At 54.5% G+C, this 15,333-nt stretch overlaps 2 protein-coding genes across 3 annotated transcripts; both read left to right on the forward strand.

Moving 5' to 3' along the window:
* Positions 1-5,626: 5,626 nt before the first annotated feature.
* On the forward strand, positions 5,627-9,073 carry LOC144615661 (uncharacterized). Of its 2 annotated transcripts, none has more exons than XM_078442626.2 (4): positions 5,627-7,694; positions 7,817-7,905; positions 8,289-8,365; positions 8,964-9,073. In XM_078442626.2, the coding sequence occupies exons 1-4, from the start codon at positions 7,677-7,679 to the stop codon at positions 9,011-9,013; spliced, it is 234 nt and encodes a 77-aa protein (XP_078298752.1). In that variant the 5' UTR covers positions 5,627-7,676; the 3' UTR covers positions 9,014-9,073. The 2 variants fall into 2 exon arrangements, with proteins under 2 accessions (XP_078298752.1, XP_078298751.1); XM_078442625.2 differs by having other exon boundaries at positions 5,627-6,176.
* Positions 9,074-9,170: 97 nt separating this feature from the next.
* IGFBP1 (insulin like growth factor binding protein 1) lies at positions 9,171-13,345 on the forward strand. Its single transcript, XM_060632065.3, has 4 exons — positions 9,171-9,611; positions 10,837-10,988; positions 11,886-12,011; positions 12,897-13,345. The coding sequence occupies exons 1-4, from the start codon at positions 9,269-9,271 to the stop codon at positions 13,020-13,022; spliced, it is 747 nt and encodes a 248-aa protein (XP_060488048.1). The 5' UTR covers positions 9,171-9,268; the 3' UTR covers positions 13,023-13,345.
* Positions 13,346-15,333: the final 1,988 nt, after the last annotated feature.

Here is a 15,333-nt window from a genome sequence, read left to right on the forward strand (position 1 = left end):
AGGCTCTTCTGTTTGTGTTTGTGACCAAAAACAATTTTGAAATCCACAGAGTATGTCTAGGGTCATGTTAGTCTGGCACACGGGTGTCACCTGTCACCAGTGCCCTTTGTTGCCGCACCGGGCAGCCCTCTGAGGAGAAGCGTGGGGGTCCGGGCCAGTCCGTGGAGGTCCCCACCAAGGGCCCAGCACATTCCTTGTGTGGTGCCCGGAATTGGACACCTCTCGCTGTGCTGAGGCTGAATTCAGGTGTGACTCAAATCCAAGCTGTAGACGCACACGTGCCCACTGGCCTGCCACACCGAGACCTTCATCACAGGTGCAAATAATGCTCTTGGTGTCGGACAGTCCGGCTCAGAGCCTGGCTCTTGTCACTTTGAAGCTGTGGGCTTTGGACAAGACATGCAGACAGCCTGGGTCAGTGAGCACGGCGCGCTGGGCTTGTTGACCGTGTGCAGGGAACCCCCCGCCCCCCAGCAGCGCCCGGCAGGCGGTAAACTCGGCAACGACAGCAGCTGCGTCCACGGTACCGCCGGCCTTTCCTTTCCACCTGGCTTGGGGCTTTCAGAACTCCAGCACCCTGAGTGACTGTGGCTTCTGCGATGGATATATATTTGTATTTTCTGTATGTTATGATGTTCTGGTGTCTTTCTGGCTGGGGAGAGGCTCCCCGCCTGCCTGGGGCTAGCCGATCCTTGGAGATGGAAAAGGATCCAGCTGGGAGCTTGCCTTCCATACGGGAACTAGGCGTCCCAGAGCCACACCTCCTCCTCCATCTGGACGCGCGGCCCAGGGGACGATTCTCTCTGGCTTCGTCACTCCAGGGCCAGGTGCCAGGTAACTGGGGACACCCTACAGCCCTCTGGAATTATTCAAGGTAGCCACGCCTAAGCCACTCTTCCTCCTCTGCCCTGCCTTTCCCGTGGAAACCCCGATAAGGACCGTGGGCTTGGCTCTCCCCTCCTCCTGATCACGCTGGTGCCTCCCGGTGGCCCTGAGTGGCATGCCGTGTCTCCTGTCTCTAGGACCCAGAGTACAATGAACTTTCTTCCTAAGCCCCATTCCTATCTAGTCCTGTGTCCCATGGACTTTACTATCCCATATCCAACACATATATTCCTTGGACAGATTCTATGCAATCACTATGCTTATAGTTGCATTTGACCCCAGGGTATAAATTAGAGGCTAATGACTAATACTTTTTGTAAAACAACACAGAAAAGAAAAAAAAAAAAAACAACCCTGTAAACTTCATTAGTAATCAAGTAAGTGCAAAATATCATATCCCAAACACTGCTTTGAAACTATTCAAATGTGTAAAAAAAAAAAAAACTGTCAGAATGCCTTCTAAAATGGAAAGTACCAGGTTCACTGGTGAATCCCACTGAACATTTAAAAAAGAAATTATACCAATTCACCATCTCTACCAGAAAATATAAGCAGAGAAAATAATTCTTGACCCATTCTTTGAGGCCAGCATTACCATAATACCAAAGACAGATGAAGACATTACAAGATCTTTCTTGAACACAGATGAAAAATTCCTTTAAAAATACTAGCAAATAAAACAATGTATAAAAAGAATTATATGTCATGACTAAGTGGGATTTACTCCAGATGTGCAGGCTGGTTCAAGATTTGAAAATCATCTGGGGCACTTGGGTGGCTCAGTCGGTTAAGTGTCTGACTCTTAATTTTGGCCCAGGTCATGATCTCATGGGTTCGTGAGTTTGAGCTCCATGTCGGGCTTTGTGCTGACAGCATGGAGCCTGCTTGTGATTCTCTGTCTCCGTCTCCATCTCTCTCTCTGTCCCTCCCCTTCTTGCATGCATGCCCTCTCTCTAAATAAATAAAATAAAACAAAATAAAAAGGTTTGAAAATCATCTAAGGTAACCCATTGCATCAGGCGAAAAAAATATCATTGTATCAGTAGAGGCAGAAAAAGAATTTGACAAAATCCAATACCCATTTATGATACAAACTCAGTAAAATACAAAAAAAGGAGAAATTCCTCAACTTGATAAAGAATACCTATAAAAACCTAAACTAAGGGGCACCTGGGTGGTTCTGTTGGTTGAGTGTCTGACTCTTGATTTTGGATCAGGTCATGATTCCAGGGTTGTTGGATTAAGCCCTGCATTGTGCTCTGAGCTGAGCATGGAGCCTACTTAAGATTCTCCCTCTCTCTCCCTCTCTCCCTCCCTCCCATCCGTCTTCCCCACTTGCTCTCTCTCAAATTAAAAAAAAAAAAAAAACACCTAAGTTAAAACACAGTCAATGGTGAGAATCTCAAAGCTTTCCCACTGAGATCAAAACAAGGCAAGGATGTCCCCTCTCATCAATGCTTTTTAACATCACACTGGGACTACTAGCTGAAGCAATAAGGCAAGGCAAGGCAATAAAATGTATACTAATTGGGAAGGAATAAATAAAATCTTCTTTGCAGATGACAAAAAGGTTCAATGAAAAAACTCCTGGAACTATTAAGTGATCAAAGCAAGGTTGCAGGATACAGTCAATCCTTTTTGAATAGACCAGCAATGATTAAGTGGAATGTGAAATTAAAAAGCCACCATTTACTTTAGCACCCCCAAAATGAAACACCTATGTATAAATATTACAAAACATGTACAAGATCTGTATGAAAAAACTACAAAACTCTGATGGATGGTATCAAATGACTAAATGGAGAATAGGCATCCCATGTTCATGGATAGAAACACTCAATATTTTCAAGATGTCAGTTCCTCCCAACTCAATCTACAGATTTGATGCAATCCCAATCAAAGTTGTTGTAAGTTATGTTGTAGATACTGATAAACTGATTCTAAAGTTTAAAAAAAGAGGCAAAAGACCCAGAATAGCCGACACAATATTGAAGAACAGAGAGAGGACTGGCACTGCCTAACTTCAAGACTCTATGGCAATACTACAGTAATTGTAACATATGCATCTAGAGCAGAGAGAGGGGTGCTGCTGAATTAATTGACAAACAGAACAATGGAACAGTTTAGAGAGCCCAGAAATAGAAACACAGTAAACACAGTCCATTGGTCTTGGATGAAGGAGCAAAGATAATACAACACAGAGACAGATTCTTTTAATAAATGGCACTGGAAAAACTGGATGTCCACATGCAAAAATATGAACCTAGACACAGACCTTACACCTTTCTCAAAAATTAAGTCAAATGGATCTTAGACTTAAGTTTTTTTTTTTTAATTTTTTTTTTAATGTTTATTTATTTCTGAGACAGAGAGAGACAGAGCATGAGTAGGGGAGGGGCAGAAAGAGAGGGAGACACGGAATCAGAAGCAGGTTCCAGGCTCTGAGCTGTCAGCACAGAGCCCCACGCGGGGCTTGAACTCACAGACCGCGAGATCATGACCCGGGCTGGAGTCGGACGTGTAACCGACTGAGCCACCCAGGCGCCCCTAGACTTAAGTTTAAAATGAAAAGCTATCAACCCTTAGAAGATGACACGGGGAACACCCAGATCACCTTGGGTATGGTGACGAGCTTTTCACTACCAAATGCGTGATCCATGAAAGAAAAAATGTAGAAGCTGGACTTCAATAAAATTAAAAACTTCTGACCTATGAAAGAAAATGCAAAGAGAATGAGAAGAAAAGCCAAAGACCAGGAGAAAATATTTACAAACGATGAATCTGATAAAGGACTGTTACCTAAAATGTTACAAGAACTCTTAAAACTCAAAAACAAGAAAACAAACAACCTGATTAATAAATGGCCAAAGGCCGTGGTCACATCCCCAAAGAAGACAAACAGATAGCAACCAAGCCCATGAAAATTGCTCCACATCGCACGTCATCTGGGGACGCAAGTTAGCACAAGGAGGTAGAAGTGAGCACCTGTTAGAATCGCCCAGAGACGCCATCAACACTAAGTGGGGACCAGCACGGGATGCCACTCGTGGCGTGCACAGCGTGACCAGGGTGACAGTACCCCCATGCGGGAGAACACCACGTCCGTGCTGGGACGCAGGGAAGACACTTCCCTGACGTCCGCGCCGTGACGTGGGGTAGACGCCCCCATGGGGTCCGCCCTGTGACGTAGGGGAGACGCCCCCGTGACGTCCGCGCCGTGGTGTGGCGGAGACGCCCTGACATCCGCTGTGTGATGGGGGGACGCCCCCACGTGATGCACTAGACTGTAACACAGCAGCGGCTTCACGCCCTGCTCATGATCCTCCCCTCTGCCCACGATCCTCCCCTCTGCACGCGGCCCTCTTCCTGTGAGCAGGTCGCCCCGCTGGCGGAGCCGTGTCCCCCCAGGCCTGGCCGCACCGGTGCCCACGTTGTTGCTGCCCCGCGGGTGGGAGAGGTCCCCCGCCCGTAGACGGGTCCTCCGGGTTGGGGAGGGTCCGACATGGTGTGGACCCGTCAGGTGACTGGGTGCAGAGCGCAGCCCCAGGCCAGGGCTCAGAGCGGGGACCCCGCCCCCTCCCCCCCCCCCCCCCCCCCCCCCCCCAGGAGGCCCCGGGCCGGTCTGTGCAGCGTTCTCTCCTCGCAGAGTCGCGGACACTTCTGATCCAGAGATGCAGGACATCACCGCCAGTGCTCCCCGAACACTCCCTGCAGACGGCCGCTCAGGGCCCCAGGTTCACGCCGTGAAGGGCACTAGTGCCCCCTGGGAGTCCGCCTGCGGTGGGGAGGGGGCGGGCGGCCCCGGGACGAGCTGGGGGTCTGTCAGCTCCTGCGCCGTGCTGCGCAGCCCACCCACCTGCCTGCTGCACCCCTGTTCGTCACCCCCACCCCAGCGGCACCCTCGGGTTCTCGCAGGCCGCTTGCAGCGAGAGCGGAGGGGGTTCCTAAGCCCAAGGCTCAAGCTGGAGCTCGGGGTCCCCCAAGTCAATGTCCCAGGGGCTGGGAATGTGTGTCTCCACCCAGGCCCGGGGTGCTGTGAGGCTGCTCCAGGCCCTGACACTTGGGTCGCACGTTCAGGAGCAGGTCACGGGAAGGAATGTTTGGGCACCGCGCACGTACCTGCACTTGGTACCCCGATGGCCCACGGGTTGTGCACGCGGGTTGGGTGCCCTCCATCGCCCAGGAAAGCCCTGTCCTTTCCCGGGGCCCCTGGGGCACTGGCCTCGGGTGTGCCAGTGGGAGCCTGTGTCCAGGATCTGGGCTATGTGGATGTGACAGGAGCAAGGCTACATCCCCACCTTGATTAGCGGGGAGTGGGTGTGCCTCCGTGTCAGGACGGTGCCTTCACACTCGGGGGACAGGGCATCGCCGGGGGGCTTGCACGGATTTACATCATCCCCGGTGTTGGTCGGGAACATCTTTTTGTTTTCTTCCCCCCGCAGGTTAAAAACAACTTCCCTGCGAGGGGCCTCTGGATGACGCGGTCCCGCCTGTTGGGAGTTTCACTGTGCCCTTGACCCCGCATTGTTTTTGTGAGCTCAGATTGCCCAATTTTCCGGCTGCTGGTGAGTAAATGGCATGCGGTGTGGAGGCCGACCTGGGTGACGGAAGAGTCTGTGTGGTTTCATCATCTGGCGATGCCCCTACCCCTGTGGGGTCCCACGCTGCAGCTCAGGGTGGGGGCCCCCGCCCCTTTTTTCAGGGCTCACAGTGCCCCCTCACAGGTGGGGAGACCGAGGCCCAGGAAGGTAGCACAGTGGGCCAGGATGTGGAAATCCTAGGTGCCAGCGCAGACAGTCCTGCTGGGAGGCCCGGAGCTTCCCCGACCTGCCCAGAGGCTGTGCCCCGAGTCCCGGACGCAGCAGCTGACACCTGTTCCCACAGCTCCCGCGGCTAGAGGCCGATAGGCTGACAGCGCCCAGAAGGGACTGGCGAAGACCATGCGTGCAGCCCAGGCCCTTCACGTCCCGTCTGCCTGGGGGCGCTGGCCACCCGCTCTGCTTTTCTCAACCTGGAGCAGCGGTTTCCTGCCCTGTGGAGGTGGAGACTGTCTCCCGGGAGGTGCCATGGCATCCCCCTGTGGCTGGGACTCCACGAGGCTGAAGTTCTTTCTTGCCTGGTGGATGTAACGTGTTTGGCACAGAATGCTTCCCGTGTGTACCCCCAGGCTGCCTTTCCACTCTGCCCCCGCAGATACACCCCGATTACCGCTGAATGTGGAGTTTGTGACCCTCCCTGACGTTGGATGCCCACAGGCTGTGATGGGGCCACAGTGGGCTTCACCCCAGATGGTGAGATCCCAGGGAGGGTCCTCTGGCAATGCTGGTGAGCATGGCTTGGCTCCAGTTGCATACAGTGGGTCTATAGGAAACCCTGATCCCCACTCCCCCTGCCCCTGCTCTCCCGGCTCCGTGGCTCCTGGGTCCAGTAGTCACTGGTCAGAGGGGCAGGGCGCCCAGCCTAAAGGGACATGAGAAGGAGGGTCTCAGTGCTGGTCTCTGGTCTCTGGGCCTGCTGCCCTGGATCTTTCTGGAGCTCTCTTCTGACCAGCACTCCTGGCCCTGCTTAGACCCTCCCCTGGTGGCTCTGGGCCTTAACAACAGGACCTGAGCCTGTCGCACAATATTTAGGGCCTTTGTCTCCTGTTCCACCTGCTGTCTTTCTAGCTTCTGGGCAGGAGACCCCTGGGTCTCCTGAGCACACGGCCCTCTTTCTGGTCCCTGCCTCACCTACTCTACTGTTGGGGAGGCCCTGCTTCTCCTCCGAGACCTGCCTGGGCTGGCACCTTCTGTGGGAAGTGCCCATGCATGGCTCGGTGCCCTCTCTCCTGCTCTTGGCCGCCCCGCTCTGGACTCTCCAGGAAAGCAGTCATGTCAAGGACCAGCCTGTCATCAGCCCTCACGGGGCATCCCTCCTGCCAGGCTGCGCGTGGTGATCGGCTAGCCCGTCCTCCGCGCCTGGCCCCGTGCCTGCGCGGACTGCGAGGACGGCCCCCCCTCTTCGTGTTCTCTGCTGGGGGAAGGACAGGTTGCTAGATGGACACTCAAGACAGGTGCTGGGAGGTGCTGGGAGAGGTGGCTGCTGGAGGGATCAGGGATTAGGGGAGGCAGATAAGGCCTCGAGGGCGTAAGACGTGCATAACACGATAGGGGCTCCCTATTGGCCCACCCTGCACCCCCTCTCTCCAGTAGGGGTGACTGGGCAAAGTGGCCTCTGACCGGGAGTCACAGAAGTCACGGTGGCATGGACTTGGGGGCGTGGAAGGCCGGCCAGAGCCGTGACGCCCATGGGGGGCAGGAGGACCTGGGATTCACAGACAGGCTCAGACCCCTGACAAGAGCAGCCACCCACAGGACAGACAGACAGGTGGCCCCTGAGGCCTCTAGGAGGACCTGCCCCACTTGTGTTGTTGTGGCCAGAGAAGAGGAGAGATTCTCTCTGGGTTTGGTGGCCGTTTGGTTTCTTACTACTCCTCTGAGGCAAGGAGTGGCAATTGACATTTGGGAAATCAACCTACACAGAGAGGAACTTCCACTACGTGTTGGACGAGCGAGACCAGGGGTGGGGGTGGGGGCCTCACCGGGCAAGTGCACAACAGGGTGCACTGTCCAGGGCTGGCACTGGCCCACACACAGTAGGCGGGCCCTGAATGTGTATCAGACTGCCTTCTCTTTCACATATGTCTTTAAGGGACCATCTCAGGTGGACCCCACAGATTCTGAGGGGGGCAAGTCAGAGAAAATTCAGAGCACAAGTTCTTCTTGAGGGAATGGAATCATTGAGGAAACCACATGAAAACTAGCATTCAGGTAGTCAAAAGCATCGGTTGGCTCCTCACCCAGACGCTGAACTTTGCTCTGTAAAAATAATGACAAACACGACCTTGAACTTGTAACTGTGGTGATTTCCGCCGACCTTGTTTTGATTGTAGCTGGAGCCGTGGCCAGGGATACAGCAGAGCAAAGACGAGGGTGCTTACGCCAGGCCCCAGGCCCGGCCCAGTAGCTGCAGGGGGAGCCGGTAGGTTAACTGTGATTTGGTTACTCTTGAGGTTGATGATGCGAAGGATATGCAAGTGTCTGACTGTGTGAAATGGTGTCGTATTCACTAGTAACGTAAATCAGAAGGGTAAGAGTGTGCACAGGGGAGGCCAGTCCCTCAGGGACCTGATCTCTCACCCGTCCCCACCAAGGCAGGCACTGATCCCGGTGTCTTACCTGTTCTTCCCCCCCTTTCCGTGAATTTAGAGTCACAGAGACATGTCTCTATTCATATTGCCTTTTTTATACAGACATTGCATATTCTGTACTGTCCGGGGGAAATTATCCTTAACTTATAAAACTTCACTGGTCTTGGGAATTTCTCTATGTGTGAATGTCGAGCTACCCCCTTGTTGTTAACAGCCGCCTAGTTTCCGGGGACCTGGTGTCCACCTGCTGGTCCTGGGGACGGGCGGGCCCACTTCTCACTGCCTTTAAAGGTACAATGACGTTTTTTCCTTGCAACCTCAGAGGATAGCCAAGAAATGGCAGTTTTCACTAAAGAAAAAGACTCGTTAATCAAAGCTGGATAAAAATTTGGTCTGCGTGGGAAAGTCAGGATAAAAATTTGGTCTGCGTGGGAAAGCCCCGGGGTCTGGGCTCCTTTCTGCAGCCCTGGCCCTGTTTCTTCGCAGGCTCTGAGTCCTGGTCCCTTCTGGAAACCAGTGAGCGGTCTCTGGGGGCTGAGGTGACCCTGGGGAGGAGGGTGGCACCAGCCCTGGGGGAATGTCCCTTCCCTCCCAGCCTCCCTCAGGGGAAAGGCTGTGATGAGTGCAGGCCGTGGGACTGGAGGCCTTCCTGCAGACGGAGAAGTAGTTACGGGCTTCGTCCTAAAAACTGCCCAGGGCTCCTCCCTCCCTCTCCCTGGGCCTTGGTTTCCCCGTTTGAAAACTGGCAGATGGGCTGGCCTCGCGCAGCTCCTGACTTCTGCTCCCCTCGGGTCTGCGGACGACCACGCTGCTTGGCGGGCAGGGGGATGCCCATGAACAAAGCAAGCGCTGGCCGTGGGCTCCTGGTTACAATTGCACTTTTCTCCAGGTCAGAACAGTAACAACAGGACAAACACGGCTGGAAACCTGGACCGGTAACCCTCTCTCCACCCACGGTTTGCGCAGGGCCTTGGGCGCACGAGCAAAACAAACTTTTTTTTTCCAAACTTATTTTGAACGCCAGCCCTAAGCACGCAGCACTGGCAATCATTAACTACCGGCTGAGGCGGGGCCGTCCCGCACCCTTCATAAGGTACACGCGGCTCCCAGGGAGCACCGAGCACGAGCACCGGCCACCGCGCCCCCACCGCCCACAGCCAGCGCCAGCGTCTGTCCGTCCGCCACAGCTGCCCGATGATGCCTGGGGCCCCCGCTGCCTGCGCCTGGCCGCTTCTGCTCCTGCTGGCCACCCGGCTCAGCGCGACTGCCGGGGCCCCCCAGCCTTGGCAGTGTGCGCCCTGCTCGCCTGAGAAGCTGGCGCTCTGCCCGCCCGTGCCTGACTCCTGCACCGAGAGCGCCCGGCCCGCCAACTGCGGCTGCTGCTCCTTGTGCACGCTGCCCGAGGGCACCGCCTGTGGCGTGGCCAGTGCGCGCTGTGCCAGCGGGCTCAGCTGCCGGGCGCTGCCAGGGGAGCAGCGGCCCCTGCAAGCCCTCATCCGCGGCCAGGGCACCTGCGTGCCCACCGGTGGTGACACAGGTATGACAGACGCCCCTGCAGGGGTTCCCCCCCCCCCCATCCTCCCACAAGACAGATTAGGGAGGTTGGACAGGGGCAGGGGCTCCACCGAAGGAGTGGCCGGTCGGGAGCAAAGCGGCCCGAGGCCGGAGCTCGAAGGGGAGAGGATCTTCCGTCACCCAGATGAGCCCCACCACCGCGGTCCTGCGGGAGGTGCCCAGGAAAGGGGAGGAGAGGCAGAGGGCCCCCACAGCCCCGTGGGAGAGCTGGGGGGAGGGTGGCCGGCCCTCCTTTCCAGGGCCTGGAGCCTCTGGGGAGGCCTGGCGTGGGGATCCCTCCTGCCGGACCCCCGGGGAGGGTTCGGAATGTCCTTTGTAAGGGACTCCTGTGCAGACTGTGCTTTCCCAGTGTTTACAGAACATAATGTGAACGCAGGCTGTAAACCTCGCTACGTTCACCACCATAGAAAAACAGTGTTTGATGTGTATGTCGCCTCCAAGGACAATCAGACCTTTCCTGAATTTAGCAGCGATTTATTTGTAGTGGGAAGCAGAGGAAACACCCCTTCCTCTACCCCCTGTCCCCACCTCCCCATCGGCAGGCAGGCAGACGCACGTCCTCTGTGACTCTCCGAGGACTCCCGCAGTCCCGTACTCTGGTAGGAATTCACTAGGGTGCGTGACCCTTCCGAGGAGGGACCCCGTTTTTCTGCTGGTTCTCCAACTTCAGAATCAGTAAAATGGAGTCACCTCAATGGTCCTCAAAGGAGTTGGGTCCCCAGGGGCCCTGCAGGAAAGCCAGTGGCTTCCCCCACCAGCTGCTTTAGGAGCAAAAACCCAGGAGGCCCTTGCCAGACCCCCAAAGCACAGAATTGCTGTTGGGTCGTCACATTTCCTGGAAACTGTCTGATGCATCTTTAAAGAGGAAGTGGGCAAGGGGCACCTGGGGGGCTCAGTCTGTTAAGCGTCCGACTTCGGCTCAGGTCATGATCTCCTGGTCTGTGGGTTTGAGCCCCGTGTTGGGCTCTGTGCTGATGGCTGGGAGCCTGGAGCCTGCTTTGGATTCTGTCTCCCTCTCTCTCTCTCTGCCCCTCCCCTGGTTGTGCTCTGTCTCTCTGTGTCTCAAAAATGAATAAATGTAAAAAAAAAAAAGTTCGATCACCCTTGGGGTCCCCACCTGGATACACTCGAGGGAGCAGACAAGGTGCTCGGGGAGCGCTCACGGGTCCGGGTGCTGAATCTTTCAGATGTGATGTCGTCCTCCGAGAGTGCAGACATGACCCAGGAGGAGCTCCTGGAGAATTTCCACCTGATGGCCCCTTCTGACGACGACATGCACATTCTCTGGAACGCCATCAGTAATTACATGAACAGCGGGACTCAGGTCGACACGTGGAAGGTGAGGCCTGGGCGGGTGTCCAGTAGGGCAGGTGAGCTCCGTGGGGCCCCAGGAATCAGCGCTTTCCTTCCCAAGGTGGGTAGACGCTGCCCACAGTAGCTTTGTCTGGCTTTTCCTGCAAAGACTTTGAGCAGAGAAGCCTGCCAGGTGGCTTCGGCTGCGGCGTCTGGCCCCGGGCCCTGGAGCTCAGCACAGGACTTTATGCCCCGTCCACGTTTAAAAATGGTGGTCAGATGCGCATAACATAAAATTTATGACTCTGGCCACATTAAAGTGTGGTTCTGCCGCCGTCCCCCTCGAGAACGTGTATCTTCCCACGCGGAAACTCTGTCCCCGCTAAACTCAAACTGCCAGGTCCCATCCGATTCGACGGCCATTTCCAATTCTGCCACGGGAGGGCGACCAAGAACCAGAGTTGGCGCGAAGAGCTGGTTTGTGGAAAAGAGCGAGAACATTGCTCTGGCCACCAGGCACACCCAGAAAAGCAGAGGTTCTGACCCATTTCCCTGATGCTTCAGGGTCTCATCTGGAAGTGATGGAGTGTGAAGAAAAGTGCCGTCTTACCTCCAAGTGCCAGGCGGACGGCTTAATCCTCGTTTGATCTGGCTTCTGTGAAATAATGAAATAGAGGAAAGGTGTTCATAATCCAGAACTCTGTGCTGTGGGAAGAGCTGTGGAGCCCCCACAGAGCAGAGGGGTAGGGGAGAGGCCGCGAGGGTGGGGGAGCTTCTGTCTCCCTGCAGCTGTGTGGCCTGCGTTCAGGGAGGGCACCCCATCCTTCATCTTTACAGCTCAGAGAGACGCCAGCCTCCTCCTCCGACGGGTTGGGGGGCAGCTCTGGCCCGCCCCCAGAGCCTCCCAGACCCCTCCCGTCAGTCCACTTTCTTGATCTTCCAGGGGCCCTGCCATCGGGATCTCCACGAGGTGCTGGGCCGTCTGAACGAGGAACAGCAGTCGTCAGGACAGCTTTACAGATTCTATCTGCCCAACTGCAGCAAGAACGGATTCTATCACAGCAGACAGGTGTGCGCCTTGCCAAGGGCTATCCTCGTGGGGACCGTCCCTGCCGGGGCATCCCTGCAAAATCCCGCTTTCCTCGCCAGGGAGGGTGCCAGTCCCAAATATGCACCGTAAAGCCCCATAACCGACCACATTAAGTAAAGAGCCACCCCTTGGGACTAGGGGCGGCCAGATCCCGGGAGCCTGAAGACCAGCTCAGTGGTCACGGCCAGTGGGGGACCCTGCGCTCGGCCAGGGGCTCTGGGTCAAGCCTGAGCAGGTGGGGGACAGGCCCTTCAGGCTCCAGGTCTGTCTCATCTATAACACAGGAGGAAGCTGGACTTAGGAGAGAGGGTGTCCCCTTGGACATGGCTTCCTGCCTTTCTCCCCACAACGGGAAACCACGAACTTGGTTAAATACAGTAGCATCCTCCAGCTTGCCACATAATCCATGAGATCAAAACCAAGCCTACACTTCATTTTCAGGGGCTCTTTAGGACTCAGTGAAACACAGGCTCTGGGGGTGTAGCCAGGGGAAACTGAGGACGAGGCAGAGCTTTCCTGATGAGGAATTTGCCCGGGAGTCCGAGGGGATGGCAGCCACCCACGGGATGTACTCCTGGGCTCAGCGACCCCACTGTTGGGGCCACAGAGCAGACAGCCGTGCACACACCGTACCCTTCCGCACACGCGTGACGTCCTCGTCGACTGCACACTCGGCCTCGGTCTCCATTTTACAGGGAGAGCTGGGCAGGAGGGTGTTGGGTGAGCCCTCGGTTACGGTCGTGGCCACGGCGAGCTGGCGTGCCCGTGGCCAGGCGCTCAGCCGTGGTGCTGGCGAAGCCCCTCCCCCCCCAGCTTCACGGGGGCCACCCCTGACCGTGCACCTCACGTGTCCTGCCTCTGCAGTGCGAGACGTCGCTGGATGATGAGCCGGGGCTCTGCTGGTGTGTCTACCCATGGAGCAGGGAGAAGATCCCAGGGTCCGTGGAGGTCAGAGGCGACCCCAACTGCAGTCAGTATTTTAGCAGATAGAGCTGCCAGCAGCTGTGCTGTCGTCCGTCCCCCGCACCCCCGCCCCCGCAGAAATATTTAAGTACGTAGCATATTTATACTCTAGAAACGACACACTTCCCTCTCCGTGTGTGTATGTGTATATGAGCACACGTGTTGCTGACATTTAAAGCTGTGTATTTATTCCATGTACATGTATCCTTCTACACGGTCACTCCGCCGTGTGGATTTGTATATCACGAGACACGTTCACGTCGCTGGGTGTAAATACTTGTAACTCCTCCGAGCTCCCTGCTCCTGCCTCTACGGAGCAGGGGAAATAAATACAGCCTGGAAAGTGCAGAGCTGAAACGTGTGTCAGTGATTGTTTTCAGGTGACCTAACGGGGGTGGTTGAGCCGTGCCGAGACAGGACTCGGTCTGTACACACAGATCTGAGCGAGCGTCAGTTTGCAGGGAGAGTTCGGTGCTGATCGTGTGACCAGAGCTGCGCGTGGTGGTGTTACTCAGAGTTAAGATTGTCTGCGCAGTCAGACACACTTGCACGGGCCGACCTGGTCGGGACAAATACTGCACCCAGGGACACTGCGACTGCCGTAGACACTGGTTGGATGTACCTCCTTTGTTTCTGAAGTCCCTGTCACTCACCCCTCCTCACACAGCTTTGGTGGTTCAGGATCCCTGTCTGCTGCTGGCAGGTCTGCCCTTCCCCCACTCACCTCCTGGGGCCTGACCTCTGATGATCTGCCCCTTCCCTGCCTCTGTGAGCAGGCCAGGGTTTCCCCATCTTACATGAGGGACACCAATACTTCCTTCATTTCCCCTCCTCCCCTGCTGCCTCTGTCTTGTGCTGTCCCCGTCATCTGCAGGGTCTTTGGGGCTTCACTGTCTCAGGTGGGCACCCTGTTGGCCCCTTTGGTGTGGATGGCTGGGTCCTGAGCATGTGGGGCTTTTCTGCTCCTTGGATCCCTTGTTCCATCAACTATTCCTCACTTGCTTTTCCTGATTCTGCCCTGCACACTCTTCCTTCCATATCTCATCCACCCCCATGGGTCCCACCTGGCCTCTTGGCTGCCTCCACCCTGTCTCCTGGGAGTCCCCCTCCCTTGGCTGTGGGAAAAGGCAGAGTCTCCCTATCTCAACCCCCACCCTCTGCAGTCTGGCCTGCCCCCAGAGCCTCCCAGACCCCTCCCGTCAGTCCCCTTTCCTGCTCTTCCATTTGGGTCTCTCCCTCCACCCTGTGCCCCGTGGGTGCCATCCTCTCTCTGCCAAGCCCCCAGGAATGACCTGTGAACTCAGTATCCAATTTCATATTATCTTAAAAGACAATGGACACAAAATCCGCAACCAAACACTAGTAAGCTAAACCTGGCAACATATGAAAATATTAACGATTGAAATCATCCTGCACTTTGACTAAGTGGGATTTATCTCAGGAATGCAAGGTCATTCCAACATCCTAACAGCAATTAATGTAATAAATCATATCAATAGAATAAAAAACCAAGATCACATGGTCATCTCAACAGACTCAGGAAAAGTATTTGATAATACCCAATACCCTTTCACGGTAAAACAAAACCAAAGCAAACAAAATAAATCTGAACAGACAAAGCATAGAAAAAACTTCCTCAAGCTGACAAAAGGGAGCTAGGAAAATCCCGCAGCTGACAGTGTAGTTAATGGGGAAAAGTCTGTGTGCCTTCCCCCACAGACAGGAAACAAGGTAAGGATGTGTGCTCCCGCCACCTCAATTCAACATTCTACTAGAAGTTTTATCAGTTGGCAAGAACGATAAATAAAAGGTATTCAGATAAAGGCAAAATAGGACTACCTCTATCGAAGATGATATGATCTTACATACAGAAAATTCTAGATAATCCACTAAAAGACTATTCAGTGAGTTTAGCAAGGTTGCAGGATGCAAGATCAATATACAAAAATCAATTGTATTTCTGTATGCTTGCAACAAACAACCCCAAAATAAAATTTAGAAAACAATCTCACTCATTTTTTAGCGTTAAAAAAATAAAATACTTAGCGGTGCATTTAACAAAAGAAGCACAAAATAAAAACTACAAAATACCGTTGAAAGAAATTAAAGATCTAAATAAATGGAAAACATACCATATTCATGGAATAGAAGGCTTGACATTGTCAGCATTAAACACCCTCAACTAACCTACAGATTAAACACAATCCCTTCTGGAATCTTAGCTGACTTCTCTGTAGAAACTGACAAGCTGATTTTAAAGTTTACATGGAATTGCAAAGGGCCAAGAAAAGCCCAAACGATCCTGAGAAAGAACAAAGCTGTAGGATTCTACCTCTTG

The sequence above is a fragment of the Panthera onca genome, chromosome A2 (genome assembly GCF_046562875.1).
Source record: "Panthera onca isolate mPanOnc1 chromosome A2, mPanOnc1 haplotype 2, whole genome shotgun sequence".
NCBI lineage: Eukaryota > Metazoa > Chordata > Mammalia > Carnivora > Felidae > Panthera > Panthera onca.

Coding starts and splice junctions, on each gene's coding strand:
- LOC144615661 (XM_078442625.2), top strand. CDS start 6,030: ATGCTTCCCGTGTGTACCCCCAGGCTGCCTTTCCACTCTGCCCCCGCA. Junction 7,906..8,288: donor AGTAGCTGCAGGGGGAGCCG/GTAGGTTAACTG, acceptor TGTTGTTAACAG/CCGCCTAGTTTCCGGGGACC. Junction 8,366..8,963: donor ACTTCTCACTGCCTTTAAAG/GTACAATGACGT, acceptor ACTTTTCTCCAG/GTCAGAACAGTAACAACAGG.
- IGFBP1 (XM_060632065.3), top strand. CDS start 9,269: ATGATGCCTGGGGCCCCCGCTGCCTGCGCCTGGCCGCTTCTGCTCCTG. Junction 10,989..11,885: donor CTCAGGTCGACACGTGGAAG/GTGAGGCCTGGG, acceptor TTGATCTTCCAG/GGGCCCTGCCATCGGGATCT. Junction 12,012..12,896: donor GATTCTATCACAGCAGACAG/GTGTGCGCCTTG, acceptor CTGCCTCTGCAG/TGCGAGACGTCGCTGGATGA.